This window comes from Biomphalaria glabrata, chromosome 12 (assembly GCF_947242115.1).
Source record: "Biomphalaria glabrata chromosome 12, xgBioGlab47.1, whole genome shotgun sequence".
Lineage (NCBI taxonomy): Eukaryota > Metazoa > Mollusca > Gastropoda > Planorbidae > Biomphalaria > Biomphalaria glabrata.
In genome coordinates, this window is record NC_074722.1 from 10,776,833 (window position 1) to 10,803,235 (window position 26,403).

At 34.7% G+C, this 26,403-nt stretch overlaps 1 protein-coding gene and 1 long non-coding RNA gene across 3 annotated transcripts; one reads left to right on the plus strand and one right to left on the minus strand.

The window, feature by feature from the left end:
- Positions 1-666: 666 nt before the first annotated feature.
- Positions 667-5,297, minus strand: LOC129922049 (uncharacterized). Of its 2 annotated transcripts, none has more exons than XR_008774044.1 (6): positions 4,773-5,297; positions 4,042-4,124; positions 3,839-3,916; positions 3,523-3,699; positions 1,563-1,682; positions 667-878 (listed from the first exon to the last, which is right to left on the minus strand). It is a non-coding gene; the product is annotated as an uncharacterized LOC129922049 (long non-coding RNA). The 2 variants fall into 2 exon arrangements; XR_008774045.1 differs by lacking the exon at positions 4,773-5,297 and adding an exon at positions 4,391-4,707.
- A 5,226-nt stretch (positions 5,298-10,523) lies between these two features.
- On the plus strand, positions 10,524-25,890 carry LOC106075296 (acyl-CoA dehydrogenase family member 11-like). The gene is made up of 13 exons (XM_056006201.1): positions 10,524-11,000; positions 11,987-12,085; positions 14,109-14,242; positions 14,799-14,898; positions 15,498-15,621; positions 15,728-15,870; positions 16,974-17,123; positions 17,254-17,348; positions 18,997-19,246; positions 19,466-19,558; positions 21,543-21,813; positions 22,450-22,516; positions 23,582-25,890. Exons 1-13 carry the CDS (start codon positions 10,674-10,676, stop codon positions 23,703-23,705), a joined length of 1,977 nt encoding a protein of 658 aa, XP_055862176.1. The 5' UTR covers positions 10,524-10,673; the 3' UTR covers positions 23,706-25,890.
- Positions 25,891-26,403: the final 513 nt, after the last annotated feature.

Genomic DNA, 26,403 nt, shown 5'->3' on the forward strand with positions numbered 1-26,403 from the left:
TTTTTCAATTTTGAGCAGAGTAACTAGCTGCACTATCATATTCATAATTTTTTAACAGTGAATATTCTATGTAAGTAAGAGCAAATGTTTCAAGCTACTGTTCAAAAGCTAGTAAACAACAATGATGCTCATATGGTACATCATCTGTAACTGTCAACTTATAACCTTATGTTGTAATAAAAGTAAAGTTCCCCTTTTCAAACTTAGCATCTATAGGGCAGATGATGTTAAGGCCATCAGTTTCTTTGGCTAATGGTTAACAAGCAGGGTGTCATGTGGCTAGCTAAACAACTGTCTTTACTTTCCCCAGCTAAAATCAGGTACCAGTATCCATCAGAGTTAGGGTGTCTTAAAAATCCCAATTTTCACTGAGATTCTAATTCGGGTCTGGAAGCCAAATGCTTAACCACTTAGCCACCATGCCTTCCTTATGTTGCTATAGCTGAACGAAATAATTAATGGTGAACATAAATATTTATAATTAATATATGACAAAACTAATGTGTATTTGAAAAAAGCACAACAACCAAGAACCACTACATGTTTTATGTAATGCACCTACATAGTATGTTATTAAACTAACAAGATCCAGCACATGTTTGAAATATTATATTTACTTATTTCTTTGTTGTTAAGTCTAGATAGGTAGTTTTTTTTTCCATTAGTCATTAGTTCTAATATCTGTAGTATGTAAATAAATTTGCTTGTGCATCTTACTTTTTTTAAACATTTATAAACTTTGATTAGGTTTGTTTGTAAAATGTTTTACATGTTTGGGATCATCCTTCTTTTTTTACGATTTCTGTGCCATCACATGTGCCAAGTTCAAGTACTTTCTCTAAGTTATTTGACAGACTTGGGTAACTCACTTGAATAATCTAAGAAGAACATAAAAAAAAAAAATTAAAAAAAAAATATATTCCTATGATTTCAAAATGAAATGTTCATATAAAACATACAAAAAACAAAAACACAATGATTTTCACTTTTTCCAAACCAAAAAATGCTGACATTATCTATTCATCATTTGTGTATGCAGGCTTCATTAACTACTGTATTTTCGCACATGTACATATCCTGCACAAGTTAAAAAAAAAAATTAAAAAAAAATTTTTTTTTAATCTTACAACTCGTATCATATACCAAACGTGACTTGACGTAAACTAACAGTACATTAATTGTTGTTTATCTGTCCCTCAAGATGCAATTGAGCTTCAGTTGTTCCAACAAGTGATAACAGAGAGTTCAAAATTCTGTGAAATATGAGCCTACCATCATATGTATAAGTAGTATGTTTTTCCAATAGAAAGTCACTGACATAGTTATCTGGTGATGGTGGAGAAAACATTTTACAACCACACAGCGAATTATAGGAGGTATAAAGACCTATCAGTTTTCACACAATGTTCATAAAAATTTAAAATACTTATGAGCCTCTTAGGTTAGGTTGACGCAGCATTTGATCAAGAAATGATTTGAAAGAAAAGTAACAATGCAATTGTGGCATAAAAAAAAATTATAAAGATTATGTTAGTTAAAAATATGGAAATAAAAATTCATACCTAATATCCATAATTTGGATTGAAAATTCAATACATTTATTTTCTGTTTGTGCCATGTCCAGTCCAGCCAAGTTATAATCCATACTATTGTTCTCTTAATGCTGTTTTCACTGGATAGATCTGTAATATATAAGATGAGATAAGTATGATTCTGCTGACACATAAATAAATAAATAGCTGAATTATTGTTTCACATTAGGTACTTCGATAAAAATTTCAAAATGATCACAATGCAATGGAACCTATTTAGTTAGATAGAGCTTGAGAAATGCTTTCCAATGATACCAATTTTATATTGCTGAGTTAATTGTGAGGGAAGTTATTAAATTTTTAGTGGCCAAAAATTAGCCTTCTTTAGCCTTTGTAAATAAATAAAAAATCTGTGACCGAAACAACTGACAGTTGAACTTAAATTAACTGTATTATAAAAAGTCTTAAAGATTGGGGTTGAAACTTCACACTCTTTTACATTAACCAGTATTCTGTTAAAATAAATTTAAAAAATAAGACCAAGCAATAAAATCTTTGAAAAAAAGTTAATATATAAAAAAAGCCTTCGACAAAAAATAAAAATATATGTGATTTTATCATCATATGAGCCAAAAAATCACAAATAAAACAAATCAGAGATCTGTATTGTGTTTTATTTTGTTTAATTATAATTCTACTGTATTTAAATAGCTATTTATATGCATCAGATAGATAATTCTTATAAATTATAAATGAAAATAGCACTGCGCAGAAAAATATTTCCTAAAATTTAATGACTATAACTACTATAAGTTTCATAAACTTCATAAAAAAACAGTTTTAACCTTTTTGTAGAGCACTGGCAATTAATCATTTTAAAATGCCTTAATTTAAATGCTTTAAAAATTAGATTGTAAATTAAAAATTTCTTGCTTCGGACAATAAAATAAAAAAGAAACCTTGCGATTTTTTTAGAAGTTATTAAAAGATTTTTTACTTGAATTTTTGTGCAATAATAGCTCATCATTTTAAAAATATAATGTACTTATTTATTAACTATTAATTTACATGTATATTAATAGAAAAAACAACACACAGAAAAAAAAATAATTATTAGTTCGCTGAGCTAAAAATTTGAAAAAAAAATTGTAATATTTAATATTATTTTTTAAAGTAATTAAACTTATTACTTTAAAATTTGCAGATTACAAAGTCATTATAATAAAGACACATTCCCTCTCCATAATCTAGCATTCAAACACTATAAAAGTTAATCTAAATGAAAGATTCCTATGTGTGCTTCTAAAAATAGCTTGTGATAGACAGAAATGGACCATTTCCAGTAAATCACAGTGTTGGTTGTTACTAAAAATAGATTTTAACCATCAACTTTGAAAATTAATATCTAAAGAGTGTGCAAAGCTACAAAGTTCAAACTTAGCACACAGATATATATTAACATGCTAAATTCAATAGAATTAGTGAGATTGTTGTAACCATAAACACTTTTATTTTATTTAAAAAAGAAAATGTTACCCTTCTTTGTCTTTGTTAATTTTAATATCAAATATCTTTAAAGTGCGCCAAGAGAATTTAATGAAATTTGAAATATACACATTTCATAATATGATAAATTATTGTAGCAAACAGCATTGTTGTAACTTTTATAGGAAAAAAGTTGTAAAAATGTCAACTTTCACATAAACTTTTGTTAAGAAAAATTTAACAGATTGGCTTCAAAAGCAAATAAAAATGATCTCTGATATCTTATGTTTACAAAAAGTAATCATAATTAGTCCTCAAATCAAATACAATATATGCTAAAACTTTGATGGAAATGACCACCTCTAAAAAAAAGGGTAAAATGTGCTGACACACTTTTCAGCCATTTTTTGGGAGAAAAAAAATTGATCTAGGTCAGTTTATCGAAGTACCTATTCACATAAATGATATTTTACATCCTAAATCCTACAATATAATATGGCCTTACCAAATTTTCATGAGAATCTTCATCCTTCAGTTTCACTTCTATTTCCAACAGTGATACATTATTTGCCATTGGGAATTTTGCTTCATACCCAATCCTGATTGTATTTATCTCTGCTTCTTTTAATTAATGAGTCTGTACTGCACTCAGATCTTTTCTCCAGTATCTCTAGAACATGTTCTGCAGACAGAAAATAAAATAAGTATTAAATAAATTTTACAAGTAAATCTAGACTGCTAATATAAATTATTCAGGAAATCTGGATCATCAGATTTGTATACAACATTTTTGGCTTGAAAATATTGTAAAAAAAAATTACCAGTTTGATCAATAACATCAATGGAGCTCTTGTCTCAACTTGAGTCTTGACTGAAAGTTATTTTCCAACATGGTCCACCTTAAAGAATATGAAAAAATATTAATATAGTAGCCTAAGTATAGTAATAATTTTTTTAAACTTAATCAATTGGTAATTATAATAAAATTGAGTAGTAATAATACTTTATATTTTAAATTAAATACCTGTACTCATTGACTCTTGGACAGATCCAGCAAGAAGTGATCATAGTGATGCCATCATTCTTTCACTCTTTGGTTCCGAGAGTCTGAAAATCATTTTTTTTTAACATTTCAATTTTTTAAAATCAAAGTCACACATGAGAAATATTAAATACATAGATCTACATAAGGCATAAGCAATATAAAGATAAATTATAAATTCTGCACAACATATTGAATGACAAGATTATTGACTAGTTTCAGTATAGTATAGTATAACATTGTTAGATTTGCTTCTACAAAAAAGTATACACAAATGTATTTATAGGCCTACATTTTGCATTTAAATTGAAAATAGATCTCAAGAACTCACGTATTTTAAAATATTAATTTTATTGGTTGAATTTGGTTTTACTATCTTTTCTAAATTGACTTTCTAAATCTAATCTATTAAGGTTCTAATAAACTGTGAGACACGCCACGGGATTCGAATGATTATAATTATTATTTCAAACGGCTTTCCTTGAGTCACTTAAAATAATTATTTGTGCCTAGTGACGGCCTAGTCTGACTAGACTTAAACTTAAACCAAAAAAGCACATTCACAAACAAAAATGACATTAAAATTAAATGTAGATGTAGATCTAGATTCTAGTATTCTAGATCTAATCTACTTTAATTTATCCAGACTTAATCTCTATAAATAAGTATAAAATAATAAAGTAGATCTAATTCTCTAATAAAATAAAAAGTACCTTTGCTTGACGCACACATTCCAAAGTTGTTAGAATAGATTCGAGTTAATCACAAATCAACACAATCTTGAAGTAGATCTATGAGTACTATGACTGGAATGGGATGGTCATGGTGTTTGGTTCTGGCGCTATTTTTCTTAATGATGCAATAGGCTGTAGCCTATCATGTAGACCTGTCTCTGGTTGGTCAATTGTAAGTAAGCCACGTGACCGGGTAGCCTACACATTGACCAGCGGCACAGTCTTTCTCCCCCCCCCCCCCCCTCAGGACTATAATCTTCTCTAATACTGTATTAGTAGTGTCTCTTGTTGAATATTTAAATTGTTTGTTTTATTAACGCTAGTATTTCGATACCATATAGCAGTGTGCAGCATTTGAACAAATGATGTGAGGATGTGTTGGTTCATCTCGTGACCTCATCTACTTGACTACCGTACTTACACAAATTGCATTATAGACATTATAATTAACGAAGATGGTTCTTACAAAGTTAGATTGCACGATTTAAAATATGACTCTAATTAATTTTATATATATTTTAAATCATAAATATTCTAGAATGTGGTATACAGTAGATATTAGATAAAACACTGACACGTACATAGTCTACAACTATGGCTACAACACATTTGCATGCCTCTTGATTTTTTTTTATGCTCTTTATCTTCGTAGAATCAGTCATCGATAATATTTACCAACTGTACCTATAATGTAGTTTATTAGATCTGTCATGTAGCATGTATTTTGAGATAACTTTTTTTTAAATGTATGAAACTGAATAGCAAATCCTGTCGTTCATATCATGATCTTGCCAGTTATATCTTATACTTTAAAATAAAAATTCCTTGAATTATATTTAAATCATAAGATAGTTTTAGTTACGTGTTTCATTATATTTGAATGTTATTGACCTAAACATTTGTGTAACTCATAAAAGAAAGAGATCACAAGGTCTATTACGTCAACAAAAAGATCGAGTAAAGAGGTGGTACGAAAAAGATTTACAGTGAGAGTCAGTGAGCCTTGACCTACTGACCATCAGTGTGAACACGTGTACTTTCTTGCTTGATAGCACGCGTTCTATGCAACGAGCAAGGAAAACGTCAAACACGTGTTAACCTAAGCTGATCTTTATTTGTAGGAATTTTACACGCACTCGATCTTTATAAATTGATATCTATATTTAAATATAACTGAGACAAACATTTAAATCAATATAAAAGCATTCTTATTAGTCATGTTTCAAAACGACTAAATAAATTCAAACAAGATTGGTAAAACCCCTATTGTTAATATTCTTTGCTTGTGTAAAGTTTGTTTACATTAAAAATATCTACCGGTACTGGAAACTAGCATTATAGGCTACATTAAAACTTTTAAAATCGGCTTATTACCAGAAGATGCAATAAGAATTGCAAATAATTTATTTATTTGAAATCTAATTGAACAGTGCAACTATACACAATTACAGTAAATCAGATCTGTAGTATGAATGGTTAAAATATATTTAATACATGTTACAGATAAAACGTAAAAAAAAAAAAAAAAAAGAAACCAATGCTGTGCTAGTTTAACTGAATCTGTTGATTTTCTATGTTAACCTATATATATATATATTTATTTATTTATTTATTTATTTCCTGAGGTAGACGTGAAAATACATAAACCTAAATATCAATGACTGGTCAGTAAATACCGGTACCGGTACCTTCCGCAATGATAGAAACCTACAAGAACGACAGATTCAGTTTTATTACTTCGAGAGGCGTCATTTTGTCTAGCGTTTCATTAGGTGTGAACTCGAGAAATCCAGCAGAGTGGGTAAAAAAAAAAAAAAGAAGAAAGGGGAGTTAAGTTAGAGGAAGGCTATAAAAGAGATCACCATGATGTTAATTAAACATCTGGGTCAGATAGACGTAGAGGGAGTGCGAATATGGTCACAGGGGTGTTACATTACATGAGCAAAGTCAAAATGATGCCTAAGTGAAGGTCCATTTACAGCAAGTGTTGTAAAGTCACAAGTTGCTTTTTTTTTTACTCGAAAAAATCAAAACACTCGACATCATATTAATCGCACATTTGTATCTAGCCATCTCATGAAAAATCTTGGAGCTAGGCAATGACCCTTTTTTTTTTTTAAAGTGTCACGTAGGCCTACTATATTAGATCTAGAAATTTTAAATTGGCATATAACATGCATAGTTCATACACACGCGCGCTAACAAACATGCACACACACAAATATCCCATATATATGTCGTTATAGTAGAAACGTTTTGATCAAACTACTGTGAGAAGAATAAATAAAATATATAATATAAATCACTTTTTGACTTAATGACATTGAATGTTATACCTAAAAATGACCTACAATCCAATTTATTTAATAAAGTATAATGTAAGATAAAATTATCACAGTTTAGAAATCAGCATTCTATAACTTTAAATTAAATGCAAAGAACGAAAACAAAAAGAATAAAAACATATAGGAACATATACACATTTTTATGAAAATAAAATAATTAAAAAACAGCAATATTGTTTGTATTAATAATCTAAGTGAGTCTATCCGAGCCAACATATCAAAGTCATGGTTTTCTTTTTTTTCTTTTACCTCCCCTCGAGTTATGTTACGTAATAACTTTCTATGTTTCGTCTGAGATAACAGCTAGACCGGGAGAGCATTCCTTGTCAGTAGGAAGAAAAGAGAGAAAGAGAAACTAGAGGCAAACTGAGCCCAGACTCAGCCCTAAGGGCACCCGTTTGGGCCAACGTTCATCCCCCAAATGGGGCCCATGTGTTTAGCCCTATCAGGCCCCTCAATGTTTTCCTCGTACTGGCCCCAATGAGGTTTACATCAGGGCTTCAACTGGGCCCCCTAACTGAGCCCAGACCCAGCCCTAAGGGCCCCCGTTTGGGCCAACGTTCATCCCCCAAATGGGGCCCACTTGTTTAGCCCTTTCAGGCCCCTCAATGTTTTCCCCATACTGGCCCCATCAGGGCATCATCTGGGCCCCCTAACTGAGCCCAGACTCAGCCCTAAGGGCCCCCATTTGGGCCAACGTTCATCCCCCAAATGGGGCCCACGTGTTTAGCCCTATCAGGCCCCTCAATGTCTTTCCCATACTGGCCCCATGAGGGTTCCATCAGGGCTTCATCTGGGCCCCCTAACGGAGCCCAGACTCAGCCCTAAGGGCCCCCGTTTGGGCCAACGTTCATCCCCCAAATGGGGCCCATGTGTTTAGCCCTAGCAGGCCCCTCAATGTTTTCCCCGTACTGGCCCCATCAGGGCTTCATCTGGGCCCCCTAACTGAGACCAGACTCAGCCCTAAGGGCCCCCGTTTGGGCCAACGTTCATCCCCCAAATGGGGCCCATGTGTTTAGCCCTTTCTGGCCCCTCAATGTTTCCCCGTACTGGCCCCATGAGGTTTCCATCAGGGCTTCAACTGGGCCCCCTAACTGAGCCCAGCCCCAGCCCTAAGGGCCCCCATTTGGGCCAACGTTCATCCCCCAAATGGGGCCCATGTGTTTAGCCCTAGCAGGCCCCTCAATATTTTCCCCGTAGTGGCCCCATCAGGGCTTCATCTGGGCCCCCTAACTGAGCCCAGACTCAGCCCTAAGGGCCCCCGTTTGGGCCAACGTTCATCCCCCAAATGGGGCCCATATGTTTAGCCCTAGCAGGCCCCTCAATGTTTCCCCATACTGGCCCCATGAGGTTTCCATCAGGGCTTCATCTGGGCCCCCTAACTGAGCCCAGACTCAGCCCTAAGGGCCCCCGTTTGGGCCAACGTTCATCCCCCAAATGGGGCCCATGTGTTTAGCCCTAGCAGGCCCCTCAATGTTTCCCCGTACTGGCCCCATGAGGTTTCCATCAGGGCTTCAACTGGGCCCCCTAACTGAGCCCAGCCCCAGCCCTAAGGGCCCCCGTTTGGGCCAACGTTCATCCCCCAAATGGGGCCCATGTGTTTAGCCCTAGCAGGCCCCTCAATATTTTCCCCGTACTGGCCCCATCAGGGCTTCATCTGGGCCCCCTAACTGAGCCCAGACTCAGCCCTAAGGGCCCCCGTTTGGGCCAACGTTCATCCCCCAAATGGGGCCCATGTGTTTAGCCCTAGCAGGCCCCTCAATGTTTCCCCGTACTGGCCCCATGAGGTTTCCATCAGGGCTTCAACTGGGCCCCCTAACTGAGCCCATACCCAGCCCAAAGGGCCCCTGTTTGGGCCAACGTTCATCCCCCAAATGGGGCCCATGAGTTTAGCCCTCTCAGGCCCCTCAATTTTTCCCCGTACTGGCCCCATGAGGTTTCCATCAGGGCTTCATCTGGGCCCCCTAACTGGACCCAGACTCAGCCCTAAGGGTACCCGTTTGGGCCAACGTTCATCCCCCAAATCGAACCCATGTGTTAAGCCCTTTCAGGCCCCTTAATGTTTTCCCCGTACTGGCCCCATGAGGTTTCCATCACGGCGTCATCTTGGCCTTCTGATTTCACCCAGACTCGACCCCTAAGGGCCCCATTTGGGCTTTCATTAATTCTCCCCAAAGAGCCAAGTATCTATAGCCTTATTGGGGCCCACAAGTCCTTTCCCTTACTGGTCCCACACGGATTTCACAAGGGGATTTTCTGGGGCCACTGACTGAGCCCAGACTCAACCTTAAGGGCCGAGTTCTTCCCCCAATTGAGGCCCATGTGGTTAGTATGGGCAGGCCCAATTGGGGGTCCTTACCGGGCCCGAAAATTTTGCTATCAGGGATACAGTTATTGTATGCAGCGTTTACATCAGTTTTTATATTGTTCGTAAAAAAATTTCTGATAAATTTAAAATATCAAAAAATATAGTTTTCATTAAATATGTAAATAAAATTATTAAATCAAAAGAATCGTCCTTATATATTGTATAACAATAAAACACTTGTTTTTATTTCATAGCTATATACATATATATTAAAACGAAATATTTTAATGTAAAAAAAAACAAAAACAAAAAAAAAAACAAAAACAACAAACAAAAAAAAAAAACGAAGCAATAAAAAGTTTATATAGAAAAATAACAAAACATTCAATGATTTTATTGTGTTTATAATGAAATGGGAGACTATCCGAACCAATTGTATTGAGCTCTTTTTTTTTGTCTCCCCTTGAATTTCATTACGCAACGAGTTTCCTGGCCGACGGTCTCGTCCGAGATAAGAGCGAGGCGGGGAGGGCACTCCTTGCCAGTAGGACGAGAAGGGGGAAGGTGGTGGGACCTTAACTGTATTACGCAAAATTCAGACCGCCAGCCGACGCCCAGCAGTGAAACAATGGGGCGAATCTCTCCATCCCCTGCTACTTACGGGCCCCATTCATCTAAGGGGGGTTTTGAATGGGCGCATGACGGGGTAGGAAAGGAAAAAATTGCCCCGCACGACTATCCGGTTCCCCGTGCGGGCCCCTAACTCAGCCCGTGCCTGAACAGGTAGCTTTGCTGGCTGGGAATAGCCTACTGCATTCCTCATTAATCTTCGGACATTTAGCAACATGTTCTTTTAAAAATTATTTATATTATGCGTCTGAGAGTGTTATCTTTATAATTTATTTCCATTTTTTTGAATGAAGCTTATTTTTAATCCCCAAATCGATTAAGATTTTGAATTTAGGTAATGGAAGTGGAAGTACATTTAATTATAGATTTAATAAGATCTATATAGGTCCGTGGATGCATATTAATGCACTGACCTATACGAAAAGAACTAGCTTGTGAAATGAACTTTGACCGGAAAACACTGTTAACATTGTAAACAATAAAACATTCATAGATAGATCTATCTATAGAGATTGAGGCTCTTACATTCTATTTATTGACACATTAATCATTAAGAACAATTTTGAAGTGCTGAATTAATATTTTACAAATTTTAAAATGACACTGTATCAGTTTTTGACTAAATCTAGCTATTTCATTAAACCGCTAGGTAGCCAATCTCAAAAGAAGATTCAAATAACCAAGACGATTTGTCGAGCTGTTTCAACTACACAACAGACAACGGGAGCTCAGAGTTCTCTGCTTGAATGTGAGACTCAAGAGAATATCTCAAATGATGAACTATACTTAAATGAAATATATAGATCTATTCCATTTTCTCACGCAAAATTGGGAAAGTTTTATCAGGATCGGCCAGCCTTGGAGAACCAGTATACTCAAGATGCATTTTTAAGAAGTTTTTTGCGTCGGCATCTGCCAAGTAAAGTTAGTAACCTAACACAACAGTTTAACCTGCTACATTGATAAAGATCTAGGAATCTTCTGATGTAGAACTATATATATAGATCTAATATTGTTACATTGGTTGCTTGGTCATAGTAAGCTATGCACTTTGGACTGTTATGCTTTTGACTGTTGTTTGATGGTCCCTTTGTTTGTAAATGTTTTTTGTTTCAGATGATCCTTCAGAATTGAAGATAATTTACTTCGTAGTCCAAACTTTCCGCAGGACAGCGGGGTATGGCAGTGGGCAGGGTATGAACCCAGGACCATCAAGTCCAAACAGTCCAGCTTGCATACTGCACAGCCAGGCAGCCACCCTGGATCAAACCCTGCATGCCCACTGTGATCTTGCAGGACATTTTGGCTATGATATAATAATCTTTTATTCTGTAGAAACATCTGAAACATGTAGATCTAGATCGAAAGTAAACAAAAAATGACACAAATTAAATGAATTTCTATAAAATATTTTTATTTTAATATGGTGTAAAAGAGCTCTCCCCCCCCCCCCCCCCCCACTATAATGATAAAATCAAGTTCCACTGGCATATTGGAAAGCAGCTGGCTACAGATGACCTCTAAAGACCAGTTGGAGAGCTTTCATGTAAGTCATAAGCCACATATTTGACACCTAGAAATGCAGACTACTCAAAGAAAACTTAAATAGGCCCCTAGTGCTCGCCGCTTTGTATGTACCGTGTAAGAGGTGCATAAATATGCAGGTTGCAACTGGGTTTGCTTAGTCATGTCAAATGCTGTAATCATCATTAATATTCAAAATCAAAGACCATGCCTTACTTTGTTTACAGTCATAATAGATTTTTCTATCTAAAATTAAACTAGATTGTCAAATGTATATTTTAAAAAGTCTGTTAATATATTGCATTACCGGTACATTTTTTAAGGAAACAATTTGTAGTTAATATTATATCATAAGTTTTGTACATTTTTATTTTTTAACATTGCAGCATTTTAAGTTGGTTGATGAAGATCTAAACAGATTTGGAAACCGTGTAACTAAAGATATCTATGAACTCTCTTTACGACTAGAGGCAGAACAACCTAAGGTGATTTCATATTTTTGTTTTAATGTTTATAAACATAATGGAATTGAATATATATATATTCTGTTTATTTTATTTTTGGTATAAATTTGTGTGAATTAAGTGCTTGCATAGGATAAATCTAAAATTGACACATAGATAAATTTGTCCCAAAGTGTGTCATATGCAAAATAAGCCTAAATATTGAAGATATAACTGCCAGAGAATGTACCACTTTAACATTGGACTATAAAATGATCAAAGACCTGTTAATTCAGCCACTGACTCATATTGGCAGGGTTTAATCCACGAAAGTTGAGTGTGGCAGGAGACCTTTTTTGTAACAAACCAGTTTAGAGCCCGCAAATTTTAATGGCTTGATCCTTTAGTCTCCAGGGCAGCAGCGGATCAATTCAGCATAAGCTATAGATCCCAACAGACACAGTCTCTACACCAGACGAGCGTGCAGGGTTATGTCAATCAAAGCTTAGCATTTTCCCCAAACCTCTTCAGCAGAACTCTGCACCAGGAGAACGTGAGAGTCTGCTAGGAAAGTTGGGGCTCCCGCAACGTTAGCCCTTTTCGTAACACCCAGAGAGGAAGGGAGTGAACTTACTCCAGTTACCTGAGGACACCACCAGGAGGTCGACTGCCCCAGACTTGCTAATCTCCATCTCGACAGGTCTGAGAAACCAAAATTTCTCGACCTGTATGATGACATGTATGCACTCACGCAAGACAGCTGGGTTTCTGTTCAGGGCTTTTGCAAGAGAGGATTTGAGCCTCTCAAGCCCTCACTCAAATGAAGTTTGATGATGTACCACTTATAATGTAATTGAGGTGAACCATCTTCTTCTGTAGACATAAGGAGACGACCAATGCAAAATATCTGATTCACTTTCATCACAAGCAAGTTGTGTGGTGTACTCAAAAATTGACTTTGTTGCTTTTAATTTTTATAGCCATTAAAGTTTGATAGTTGATTTGGTGATCTGTTATGTTTTTATTGACCCCCTTCCTCCAATGACTAAAAAAAACAGAAGGATTAGGAACCAAGTGATAGTCTCTGACTATAAAACTTAAAAAATAATAGTTGAGATTTTTTTTAGAACTTTATAAGATTAGAGACTTTGATACATCAATTTATTTTTTAATAGTCGTATTAAGTTTACTTTTTTTCTGTATTTGATGCTGGCAAAGTGCTGTAGTCCCTGTTTACTTGATTCCGTGGTCATATGCTTGCAAATTTCTGAAAGCTGTTTTTAGCTTACTTAATTCTGTGGTCCAATGCTTTAAAATTTTTTTATGCTGTGTTTAGTCTATTGTTTCTGTTGTCAAATGTTTACCAATGCTGTCATTATGCTACAAATTTAACCATACGACCCACAATTGAAGTACATTTCTGTCTTCCTGCAACCAATTCAAACCTTATTTTCCAATATGTGATATTATAATATCATTGCAAATTATAATAATTGTTGAGTGTCTTAACTGTAGGATGATAAACAAAAATATATTTACATATATGCCACATAATCATCATAGACAACTCTTTTCACTCCCTTCAAGTAGTTCCCCTTTCAGACTTTGTGATCTATAAGGCAGATAATGTAAAAGTCATCTGTTAGTGTGACCCATTGTTTACAAGGGTGCCAGAACAACAACCAACTGCCTTAATTTTTCCCCAACTAATGTCAGAGCTGGGTGGACTCAAGAGGTGCCCTAAAGATCCTGAAATTAAAAATTCCAGTCTTCTTCAGGATTTAAGCCTGGGATCCCTCAGTTTGGAAGCCAAGCGCTTTACCACTCAGACAAAAGTTTACAAATAATTTTTAAAATAAATACCTCATCATCAGCTATGTTCAGTAGTAGATCTATCATCCAATATGTTAATGATCAGACTTATCTTCAAATATGTGAAGTAATAAGTGTAGGCATAACTTATTCATTCATTATAGCTTTTTCATTAGTGAGATTGTTTAGTTTGAAATAAGTACAGTTTAGTTTTCTATATACTTTGACTCTTTTATCAAAAAACTTATTTCAGTTGGAACAAATAGATGCGTGGGGAAAACGAACAGATAAACTTATTCTGTCGACAGCTTGGCCACAAATGAAAGAGATTGCTGCAGAAGAAGGAATGATTGCATGTGGCTATGAAAGAATATTTGATGAATGGAGGTACATATTCTTTTTGGCTTGATCATAATTTAAAGGAGATATGAAGACTGTTTAATAATGGAATTCATAGATAATAAGACTGAATTCTAAAAAAAAAAAAAAGAAAAGCCATAATATGTTTTTGTTTTAAAACTTTTTTTTTTTATTGAATCTTATTTTTGAAAAAAATCCTTTTTTTTTTTCTGTATTTGCAAATATTAGTTCCAAATTACTTGTGAAATAAAAAAAATAAATTGCAGAAGCTTATAAAGTTCTATAACCAAGTATTTAATTCCTTAAAGTTTTTTAACAGCTATTTCTTTTACTAAAAATTAAATTTTTAGCGTAATTAATAATGATCTTAAATTTCTTTCTCTATTTTCTCAATGGCTACACAAAAACTTTCAAATACTTTTCTCCCCCATTTTAGCATAATGGTTTAGTCCATTGTCTTATATTCAAAGGATTTCTTTAATTGCTTTTATTTAGATAATTTTTAGAATATTTATTTTAATTTATAGATGACTAAAGGGAAGCTTTAATTTGCTAAAGTTTATCTCTATTCTTCAACTTTCAGTCGGCTGTACCAGATATCTAAATTTTATCTGTTTGAGCCCTCTGGTGGTTTGTTTGGTTGTCCTCTGGCCATGACCAATGGAGCAGCCAAAACTTTAGAGGTTAGTATCTTGGCTTGTAATAAACAATATTGTTACGATCCTCTCTCCTAATCAGGCCTTCCGTAAACACTGCTAAACACAACACAATACATCAACACATCAAGAACTTGACAACAAGAGCTCCACAATATCGGGTACTTTAATAATGAGTGAATAAGTAGATAACAGCCAATACTAGGCAATTGGCATCAAACACGTCAACAACTAAAATGTCACTCTGTACATCACCGTACAAAACTCTACTGTCTCTCTTTCTGGACTTGTACATCAACACATGAGGACTCAACCAGGACCGACTTCATGGCCGACTAACAGTCCCGGTCTCGACGCATTCCGGTCTTGAACTGCCGCTTTCCTACACACTGTCACTCGTACACGCAGGCTTTCGATCACATGACCATAACATTGGTCATATTTGCGTGTAATCGTGTAATCGTAGTACTGTCCCTTGTCCATGGCCCCGCTGACCTGAGTGATTCACGTGTGTGTCAGCTGAGCCTATAGTTAACCCTTTTTCGACGCCAATAGGGTTATAACAATATAGATTTTAAAAAATAAGAAGATTTTAGTGTTGTTTTACAACTGTTGTGTTTCTTTAGGTATTGAAAGATAAGCATTCCTGGGTTTATGATAAAGCATTCTCTCGGATGATTAGCAGAGATCCTAACACCTTCTGGACATCTGGACAGTGGATGACAGAGAAGCAAGGAGGCTCAGATGTTGGTAAGTTATTAAAAGATTCTATGTTTTTATAACACTATTTTACAAGATCCACCCTTTTTTGTTGTTCATATTTCTTTTTTAATCTTTTATTATTTTTGTTAATCAGCTAGGGGCACAGAGACCATTGCAGTCCCACAGAGTGATGGTTCCTACAAGTTGTATGGATATAAGTGGTTCTCCTCCTCCACTGACGCAGATATCTCTTTGACACTTGCAAGAGTTGTGGATAAAAGTGGTTCAGTGATTGAGGTTAGGAATAATCTTAAGTATTCAAACCCTCAAAAAGATTCAAAAATAAGATTTTAATTTTTATTCTGCAAAGTCTATAACTGATGGTAATATGATTTTAGACAGTCTGTGTATGTTTTGTAAAGTGTTTTACATATTTTGTATGTTCCTTCAGAGTTGAAGATAATCTACTTCTTAGTCCAAACCTCCCACAGGATGATGGGGGGATGGCAGCGGGCAGGGTATGAGCCTGGCACCATCAAAAAGTCAGAATGACAGACTAGTGGACATGACCAGGCAGCCAAAGGCTAATGTTAGATTCATACTTCCTTCATCCCCTTGCTCTCGTCTATTTTTAATGTGATTGTAATCGTAGTGGCTGGATTTACCTACTAAGCATCTGGGTTAGTCAATTGGTGTTAGGGTTAGCTTTGGTAAACAATTTGATGGATCTTTTTAAGATTTGTCTAACTATAAACATTACATAAGCATTTTTTATGTAATGGTCATTTGTAGTCCTGCTGGTCTTTCAAGTTTAACTATTCCCACCTTCCCCCTCCCTTCATTTTTTTTAATTCATAAAAAATGTTACACAGTAATGTTAAGGTACAGAAGTAAAAATTAAATTCTTAAAATGTAATTTTGTTACATTCTTTGTCTCATTATTTTGTGTAACAAATAATTTATTCAGAGAAAGAACAGAAGTGAGAATAATCTCCTTAGAGACTACTCAGAAATGTCAGAATATTAAAATAGAAATGTAAAAATTAAAGATTTAGAAAACAAAGTTTCCATTAGGTGTCACCACTTGATGTTGATCGTAAGCAAACATTGATTAGTCAAAAATATATTTCTAAAAAAAATTGATATTTTTTATTGCTTCTAAAACATTACAATAAGTTAGAATGTGTAGGTTAAATTTTTGTTTATATACTTTTAGACCCAGAACATTATTTTCATGAAATTTATTAATAATTTATTTTATGGATATAACACTAACCACATAATTTGTGGTTAAAAGCTCTGTTGTTAAATAGTAAAATTCATGCTATTTACAGCTGTACTTGTTTACTCTAATAAAAAAAAAACTGCCAACTGAAACATAATTCTTGTTCAAATGATAGGGCACTAAAGGCTTGTCATTGTTCTACCTAGAAGTCCGGGATGAGAACAGCATAATGAACAACATTCAGATGCTGAAACTCAAAAATAAGCTGGGAACAAAACAACTGCCAACTGCAGAATTGTTGATAGATGGAGCTAGGGCTTTTAAGGTGAGACATTGATTGACACAACTGTTACTATATGCACATAATGAGATCAGAGAAAGAAATTTGCTCTACCCAAGAAATTTTCAGATGCAATATCATTACAAATAATTTTTTTTTCATTTTCCCTCCTCAGATCTCTGAAGATGGTCGAGGCGTAGCTTCAATGGCAAATATGCTGACAATGACCAGAATACATACAGCAATGGGAGCTGCTTCTTCTATGAGAAGGTTATTTATTTTCTTTATTTGATAAAATACAGTACAAAGTATAGCCATGTCTACTGCAGCGTTGATTTTTTTTTATAGCAGCTCTGTCTGCATCCATTTGTAGCAGTAAGATCTCAAACACTAAAATAAAATCACTATTAAAAATCATCTTCTTATTGTGTTCGAAATAGGTCTTGGTGAAAGCAAACAATTTTTTTTTAATAACTAAAAATGCAAAGTGTTGTTGCATATTGTTACAATTTTCTCTACCAGGCTTTCTGTAAACACTGCTCAAGACAACATATCTAACACTTGACTTGACAACAAGAGTTCCCAATAACAATGTGGTGGTTTAATAACTAAATACATCAATAGCCAATACTACACAATTGGCTACACCAACTTCAAATGCTTTGATGTTCATAACAGAACTGCCTACTTAACTCAAGTCTCTCTGTCTACTCTAGGACTCCTACAGCTTGATGACTCACATTGTACCGCACTGTCCTTATGGCCTTGCTGTCCTGGACTCAACTCCTTACACACTCTGTCTCTGGTCCACAAAGGCTTTTAGTCACATGACCATAACACAGGTCATATTTGCTTGTACTAGTGGTACTGTCCCTTGTCCATTGACCTGTGTGATTTGCTAGAGTCAAGTGTGTCAGTAAGTCACACACACATTAACCCTACTAGTCTGCCACTAGAGATACAACTGTTTGAAATAGGTCCTGGTCAAGCAAACTATTTTCTTGTAATAACTAAATATGCAAAGTGTTGTTGCATATATAAACCATTGAATGTAATAGGTGAGTACAGCGGTAGAAAAAAAAATCCCTTTTATTCTAGTGGAAATTTCGTTTTTAGTTTATTATCTTGCTGGAAATATTTATGTTTTCAGTACTTTATTAAAAAAGTAAATTACCCCTTCAGACCTTATAAGTTATAGGTTTTTTAATTTTGAGATCTTTAGGCGCCTCTGAGTCCACCCAGTTCTAATGGGAACCTTGACATTAGTTAAAGGTGGTTGGTCGTTGTGCTAGCCACATGACACCCTCGTAAACTGTAGGCCATAGAAACTGATGACCTTTACATCATCTGCACTATAGACCACAAGGTCTGAAAAGGGGAACTCTACTTAACTTTATAAAAAAAATGTAAATTTATCCCTTCAGACCTTATATAAGTTATATGTTATATCATGTGTAGGTCATCTGTTTAATTGATCAACAGTTAATGAAGGTTTCATGAGGCCAACTAAACAACCCTTTACTTTCCCTAACTAATGTCAGGTACCCATCACAGTGGGGTGGACTAAGAGACATTTTAAAAATCCCAAAATTCAAAATTTCAGTCTTCACAGAGATTTGAACTTCAGACCTCTAATTTACAAACATTTACCACTAAGCCACTAACCCCCCAGTGTATTATACCTGTTTGTTATATTTTTGTTTTCAATGTATATCAAGTTATTTTATATATCTATTGTTGGATTTTATTTGTTGATGCTACCTTACTAAGAAGATTTGGCTGGAAATTTATATAGATGCTATGATGCTATATTTAAATATCTAAAGTTTATTGTAAAGAAATTTTTTAGGATTACATTTGAAGAAACATAAGAAGTTATCTTCCCTTAAATTACAAAAAAACAAATTTCTTTCATCAGAATGGTTAATTTGGCGAGAGATTACTCTACTAGACGAAAAGCTTTTGGTAAAATTCTTCACCAGCATCCACTTCATGTCAACACTCTGGCATTTATGGAAATAGAAACAAGGGCCGCTACCATTCTAGTTCTGGAAATAGCACGTTTGTTGGGCAGGCAAGAGGTGCTTGGCAAAGGGAAAGAACTAGAAGATGAGGCAGAAGTTTTAAGGCTTATTGTTCCCCTGGCCAAGCTGTATGTCTCAAAGCAGGTGAGTTCTGTCTATAAATGTCAAAAGATCTTAATTCTTTAAGTTTTGTTTTATTGTTAAAACATAGATGTCATTGTGAAGTTGTCAGATATATTAATTGATCATCCAATTTATTTGTTGGAATTAAAAAAGCTTTTGTAATTTTAGAATAAAAATTTTTAAAAAATTTAGAGCAGAAAAATAATGGTTTCTAAAAAATATGTTCCATACATTTTTTAGGCTGTTTCTGTCTTGTCTGAAGGCTTGGAGTGTTTTGGTGGTCAAGGCTACATTGAGGACACAGACTTGCCAAGAATGTTGAGAGACACACAGGTTTGTTGGCATTATAAAGAGATTACAATTTTATATTCATTTTGTAAATTTAATAATAGAAATTTTAGGTTAAAAAAAAATGTTTGGAATATTAAAAAAATCTTTATTTGCCTTGGGCAGTGTAGACACTGCATAGATGATATAACCCTGAAGATTGTTTGCCACAAATAGATTGAAACTAGAATGACAGTATTCACTAGTATCATTTCACATGTCTCAAAATATCAAGGTTTATTGTGGTTCATATGATTTATTATTTTTATTTGGTTGATACATTTGTAAAAGAAATGTTTGTAAAATGTTTTACATGTATCGGATGTTCCTTCAAAGCTGAAGATAATTTACTTCCTAGTCTAAACCTCCTGCAGGATGACAGGGGATGACAGGGGGCAGGGTATGAACCTGGGACCATCGACAAGTCTGAACGACCAGGCAGCCACCCAATACTACTCACTTGGCCTAATTGAATTTGAATAAGTAAATTGATTATTGTGAGTTAAACATATAGCTTGTCTTGTTGGATCTATTTCATTTAAGATTTGTATTTCAACTTGTGTTTTCTTATGTCCTTTATTCATTATGGAGTGTGTTTCAGAGTAAGGACATATATCCACAAAAACCGGTAAAAATACACAATCAAGAATAACAAGATGCATCCATCCATCCCAATGACACTACTGTCCATGGAGGGCCCTGGCCTGCTTTAGCACATCTCTCCATTCTGATCATCCTGTGCTTTTCGTCTCCATGCCCGGACTTATAGCTTTGTAGATCTGCCTCTACGTCATCAAGCCACTGTACTCATGAGTCTGCCTTTGGGGCGCTTTTTTTTTTTTTTTTGTGGGTAAACAATCTTTGCTCCTCTGTTCTCTGGCATTCTTTCGAGGTGACCTGCCCAATGTAGTTTGTTCCTTTTTATTTCAGTCACTATGGAGCGGTTTTCATATAGCTGGTATATTTCTTGGTTGGTGTGAATCCTGTTTCCTCATGTATGGCACCATAAATTTTTCTGAGGAATTTTCTTCCCCAGGTGTTTAGCATATTTTCTGTGTTGTTTTTGTCAGCGTCCAGGTTTCACTTGCATATATGACTACAGGTCTGATGTAGGTTTTGTAAATAGTTTTCTTTGTCTTCTTAGATATAAGTTTGCTTTTAAGTATGTGTTGTGTTATAGAAAGCTCTATTGCCTGCCGCTAGTCGAATCGTTCCTTTACTTCTGACATTAGGTCATTGTTGGAATGTTTCTTGCTTCCTAAATATTTACACTTTTCTACGTTTTCAAACTTGTGGTTATTAATTTTAATATATTATTCTTCTTATCTTATATTATACAGACGTTACTTCAAAAAAGAAGATGATTACATCCTAAACATCATGCATTTAGTCATGCTTAGATTAAATTCTGCTAAGTCTCTGGTTTTCCTAGCTGGCTCAGGCAACCCATTCCATGCTCTAATAGCACTACGAAAGAAGGAGCATTTGTACAAATTGTCTGATTTTATCTTGTCATTGATTTGTTGTCATTTATGTCAAGTCCTGCTGGTTGAGATGTTTCATCCAGTTGAAAGAATAACAAAATAGAATGATCCACTATTATACTTTTTAAAATTTTATGATATTCCTCTGACACAAAAGGTCAAGTACACTCCAGAGGACTACACACACACAAAATAGAAATAATATAGCAAATGTTTCACTTTTTAAATTTGTAATAGAAAGAATCTTTTGTTGAGGGTCTTAGAACTGACACTGAAACTATCAAATTTAACCCAATAATTATGTCATGTGATGGTATGTGACATATAAGACCATGAAATATTCCTCAAAGAAAGCTTCATTTTAATTGCTTGTTTTGTTGCATGTTAACTTTCAGAGTTGAAATGTGTTTCACTGGAGAGAACAAAAGTTACATAAATGAGTACTGTGCTGACCTAAGTGAATATTTCCTTTATCTTTTTAATGTTAGCTTTTTGTTTTTCTTCAGGTTAATGCTATCTGGGAAGGCACCACCAACATCCTGTCTCTTGATGTTCTAAGAGCCATCACTAAATCCTCTGGTACTGTGCTGAAGTGTTACCACGAAGACGTCACACGGCGCATTCAAGCTGGAAGATCCAATGCTGAGCTCCAAGAAGCCGTGACAGCTGTACAACAGTCTGTTAACAACGTTCTAGGTTTGGCTTCTAAACTGTCTCCAGATTTAGTGGAAATGGCGGCTAGAGATTTTGCTTTTAGCCTTGCAAGGATTTACATGGGTGAGTGATTCTCCTATGACTTACTGTGAGGTAAAAGCTTTAGATTTTCTAAGACAAAGCTTACAAATATTCTCTTGTGTAAATCTATTAAACTTTATCACAGCTGAATCACCTTCAAATTATTTTATTCATAGCAGCATTTAAGCTTGCTGTAACATAACAAGAAAACTGTTGTCATCTTGGCCATTTACAGTTTTAAACAGTAGATATATACATATTTTTATTGCTTTTTTATATGCATCTTTCATACTCAGTGTGCTAGGGTGAGGGAAACTGTATCCGGGAAAAGGTTTCTGTACTGCCTTTAGGTGCTCAGCAAACACATCTCAACTTGAGCCAGATTTTGAACTCTAGCCATTTAATAGGGAGCCAAGTGGTTTATGCACATCAGCCACACATCCCTTTTATGTGAGAAAGTTGTTTTTTTACTTTGAATTGTGACATGCCCCTATGTTTCTGAACTATTAGAGGAATTTTTTCTCCAAGTATTGAAGATTTAAATCTAAACAATTATGACATTGGATTGTAATAAGACTAAAATCAGGGGACATCATTGTGAAATGCTTTCAATAATTAATATGAGCTCAAAAGAAGGAGATTTGATGCTAAATTCACTTTTGATCTTTTTTTAAATAGGTGCTCTTCTCCTAGAACATGCCTGTCACACTGATGCTACCCAAATGGACATTGTCACTGCCAAGAGGTAATACATTTTCATAAAATTTAAATTTTTAAAAAATTTAATCTTGATCTAATATAAGAAGAAGTATTTTATCAATGTGATCCTGGCCAAAATGTTCAAACAAATTATTTTTTTAAAATATTTTATTTATTTTTATATGAACGAAAACTTTTGTTTATATTTATAAAATATTCAAAAAATAAATTGCTTGTGGCAAAAGTCTTAATTGAATAATTATTTTAATGAAAATATTATAAAAGATGGAAATTTTAAAACATAATTTTACTTCAAGATCTAAAATAATGTCATTGTTTGTAACTTGTCAATTTAATTGCTTTATTTGCAATACTTCGTTTAGTTTAGAAAGGCACTGTAGTAGACAGACCTTTAATGCAACATGTTTAATGATGACATATACATTGGGTTAGAGATTATTGATGTAGACTTTTAGGACAGTTACTGCTAGGCTCTTGAAAAGATAATATTGTTTATAGTTACTGACTTGACTGTGGCCTATTCTGAATTAAAGTTTCGTTATTCTACTTCATCATGAGTGAACTCAGTTACTGTGCATTGACCTTATTGTATTTTGTTTGTAATGGTGTATGTCTTAGTAATAGAATTTGCATCTGTAATACATCATACAAGATACCCAAGCATCTAGGGTCATTCTCAAGGTACTGTAGAAATACATCAAGTACAAGTCACACATACATCCATTACAGGAAGAATGTCAACACCATTATCTGTTTATTTTACAACTATTGGATTTTTGTTCAGAACTTAAGATGAATACCTCCTACACCAAACCTCCTTCAGAACAGTAGAGGATAACAGATGAAAGGGATCGAATCTGGTCCCTTGGAGAACAATCTGAAGGGCAAACCACTTAGCCAGTCTGCTTGGTTTGATGGCTTTCTGGCCTCTCTTATGGACAGTCCTTGTTATTGAATACACCACACCATAGTAAATTACCAACCTTTGAAAGAGGTCTTCTTTGTTAGAAGTACTCTTCAGACTTTGAAAACCTCATTGACTGCTAAACATTCTGGCATCACTAACTGGTTTTCTTTCCTTGATCTTTAGGTGGTGTGAGAAAGATTTGGCTCCTCTCTGCACTCAAGGTGGACATCAAAATTTCACACAGAAGTCTATGGAACAAAACTTGGCTTTAGTCTTTGATGGCTACCTCCACCCAAGCCGTCTCTGAACTCTTTCTTTTGATGTCTTTGAACTCTTTGTTTTTGATGTCTATGAACTTTTTGATTTTAATGTCTCAATCATTTGTTTTTGATGTCTCAATTATTTGTTTTTGATGTCTCTGCAACACTTTGTCTTGATGTCTATGAACTCTCTTTTGATGTCTTAAATATTTGTTTTTTTTTGTCTATGAACTCTCTTTTGATGTCTAATATATTTGTTTTTTGATGTCTATGAACTCTTTCTTTTGACATCTTCACTGACATTATAGTTTTTTATTTATTTTTGTTAACCATTCATTTATTCACATTGTCATCAAAATGTTTAAGCCAAGCCACATTTAAAGAAGAAAAAAGTACAGAATCATTTTTAAGGGCTTCTAACAGGGTGGTCAAATAAATGGGTAATACTTTCCAGGGAATAATAACAATTGGTTCAGGAAAAAGAATTTTAAAAAAAAATTCAGCTTCAGAAAAACTAAACATTTTTGTAATTGTTAAAAATATTTATTTAATCTAATTAATTTATAATAGGTCCAATCTTCTCTTTGACTATTTGTCTTAATTATTGAGGATTTGTTTAAATGTGTGCTTTGTAGATTCAGTAGGACTCTGACATATTTAGAAAATATCACAGTAACATGAGGGGGGCATGATGACTGAGTGGTTACTTGCTTGGCTTCCAAACCTCGGGTCCTGGGTTTGAATTTCATTGAAGGCTTGGATTTTGAAACTCAGCATTTTTTAGGGCGCCCCTGAGTCCTACCAGCTCTAATGGTTATCTGACTTGAGTTAGTGAAAGTTAAGGTAGTTTGTCATTGTGCTGGCCACATGACACCCTGCTTGTTAACCATTGGCGACAGAAACAGATGACCTCAACATCATCTGTCCTGAAAGGGGAACTGTTGTAGTAACATGATGCTGTTATGTGAACAGAAAGAGTTCATGACTTTAATAGTTCACAGACTGTTTTGTTTGTAACTTGCCTTCAATTCATTTAAGAGTAATTTACCTACAAGAATGTGCCTCCATTATCCTATGTTTGTTGACCATCTTTTATTGTGGCTTAGTATGGTAATGTTTTAATGCTTATCATTTATTAACGGCCCCACAAAGCGGGAAAAGCTGCAATTAGTTTTGCGTGGTATGTCTGTCCATACATTGGTCCATCACCTTGTGATCCTGTGTTATTGATAGAAAAGTAATACTGCAAACCTCTGTGTGAAAGTTAATGTTGTGTTATTCTGTAATTATATTTTATCTATAATGTAAGAACCCAGCCCAGATTTGAAGTACAATGTGCCATAACATTTATACAATATTTCTTTTTGTCCATAAAACATTTTCTTCTTTTTTTTATGGAACATTTGTTATCAATACAGTTGTGATGTAATTTATTTTGTAATTTTGGTCTCTGTACTGGTATTATGCATGCTTATACACCCACTTGGTATTCTGCTGAAGATTATAAGGGAAATAACTGTCTTCATAGTCCTTTAGTAGACAACTACAACTACAATCTAACAGAGTCCCCTTTTGTGCATCAATTGCATTACGCAAGAACTGACAGTAATTATGTTTCTTGTAGATAATTTTGAAAAATTATTTGGAATGTATCAGATTTGATAATAGTATTGAGTGTCATATAGTCTCCTTCAGTTTTGGAGCATCCATAGATTATCTATAGAAATGAAATGAATGCCTGGGCATAAGCTGTGGTCGGGATATGTCGCCCTCACAGCAGCTCCCCCCTCTCCATGCAGCTGATGTGTCCAAAAAAAACATAATTATAGTATTTTATTCATCTCTGCCTGTGGTCCCATCTGAGGCATAGGCCACCAACCAGCTTCCTCCAGTCATCTTGCTTCTGTGCTAGTCTACCTAACTCTCCCCACATCTGCCCATCTGATTGGCATCGCAGATTATTCCTTAGTCATTGGAGTATATAATAAGATAACCAAACCATTAAATATTTTTTGCTACATTTTGGTGCTTGGAATCACAATTGTTAAAATGAAAACTTTTTGTTGTATTTCATATTGAATTGTTATACATCTTATCTTTTTTTTTTTAATGAAAACTCATTATTACAGATGATTATGATAATGGAATTTGTTCATGCCTCTGTCTTTCATGTTTTGAATGGTTTCAATTATTTTCTATAATATTTACAAAATAAAAAAGATTTGTAAACAATTTTTCTTCTTGAATTTTTATAGTATCAAAATGGTGTGTGGTGGCTGAGTGGTGCTTGTATTCTGATCCAAATTTCCCAACTTGACTGTTGGCTTAGTCTTCTGGCTCAAAGAACACAGCAGCACTGGAAATGATATAATCTTCTGGAAGATGAAAGTCTGAGACAATTCATGTAAAAAGGGAAACAATGACAATAAAAGCTCATCTTTAGAATTGTGATGATCCTGACATCTGATATTTGAGCTGATTATTTGGTGCAAGGGACTGAGTGGTACTTAACTAACGGTGGGGCTTTTGTTTGAATCTCTATGTAGACTAATAATTTTAACTGGATTTGACTCAGGCTGAGTTTTGTTTACTGAGTGTCCAAATGCAGCAAAGAAAAGTTCTCTCAGATACCCCCCTCTCCCCGCATGTTTACAAGAGAGATTGGTCAAGAGGGCACTGAGCTGTCTTATAGCATGAAAATTGTGCCATACAAAAGTGCAGATCAAGAGAAGATAACTGAAGTTT

What these genes read in the sequence shown, in the direction of transcription:
- LOC106075296 (XM_056006201.1), top strand. Translation starts at nt 10,674, where the DNA reads ATGACACTGTATCAGTTTTTGACTAAATCTAGCTATTTCATTAAACCG. An exon ending in GCAAGGAGGCTCAGATGTTG is followed by an intron (nt 15,622 to 15,727) that starts GTAAGTTATTAA and finishes TTTGTTAATCAG; the next exon opens with CTAGGGGCACAGAGACCATT. An exon ending in GCTGCTTCTTCTATGAGAAG is followed by an intron (nt 17,349 to 18,996) that starts GTTATTTATTTT and finishes TTCTTTCATCAG; the next exon opens with AATGGTTAATTTGGCGAGAG.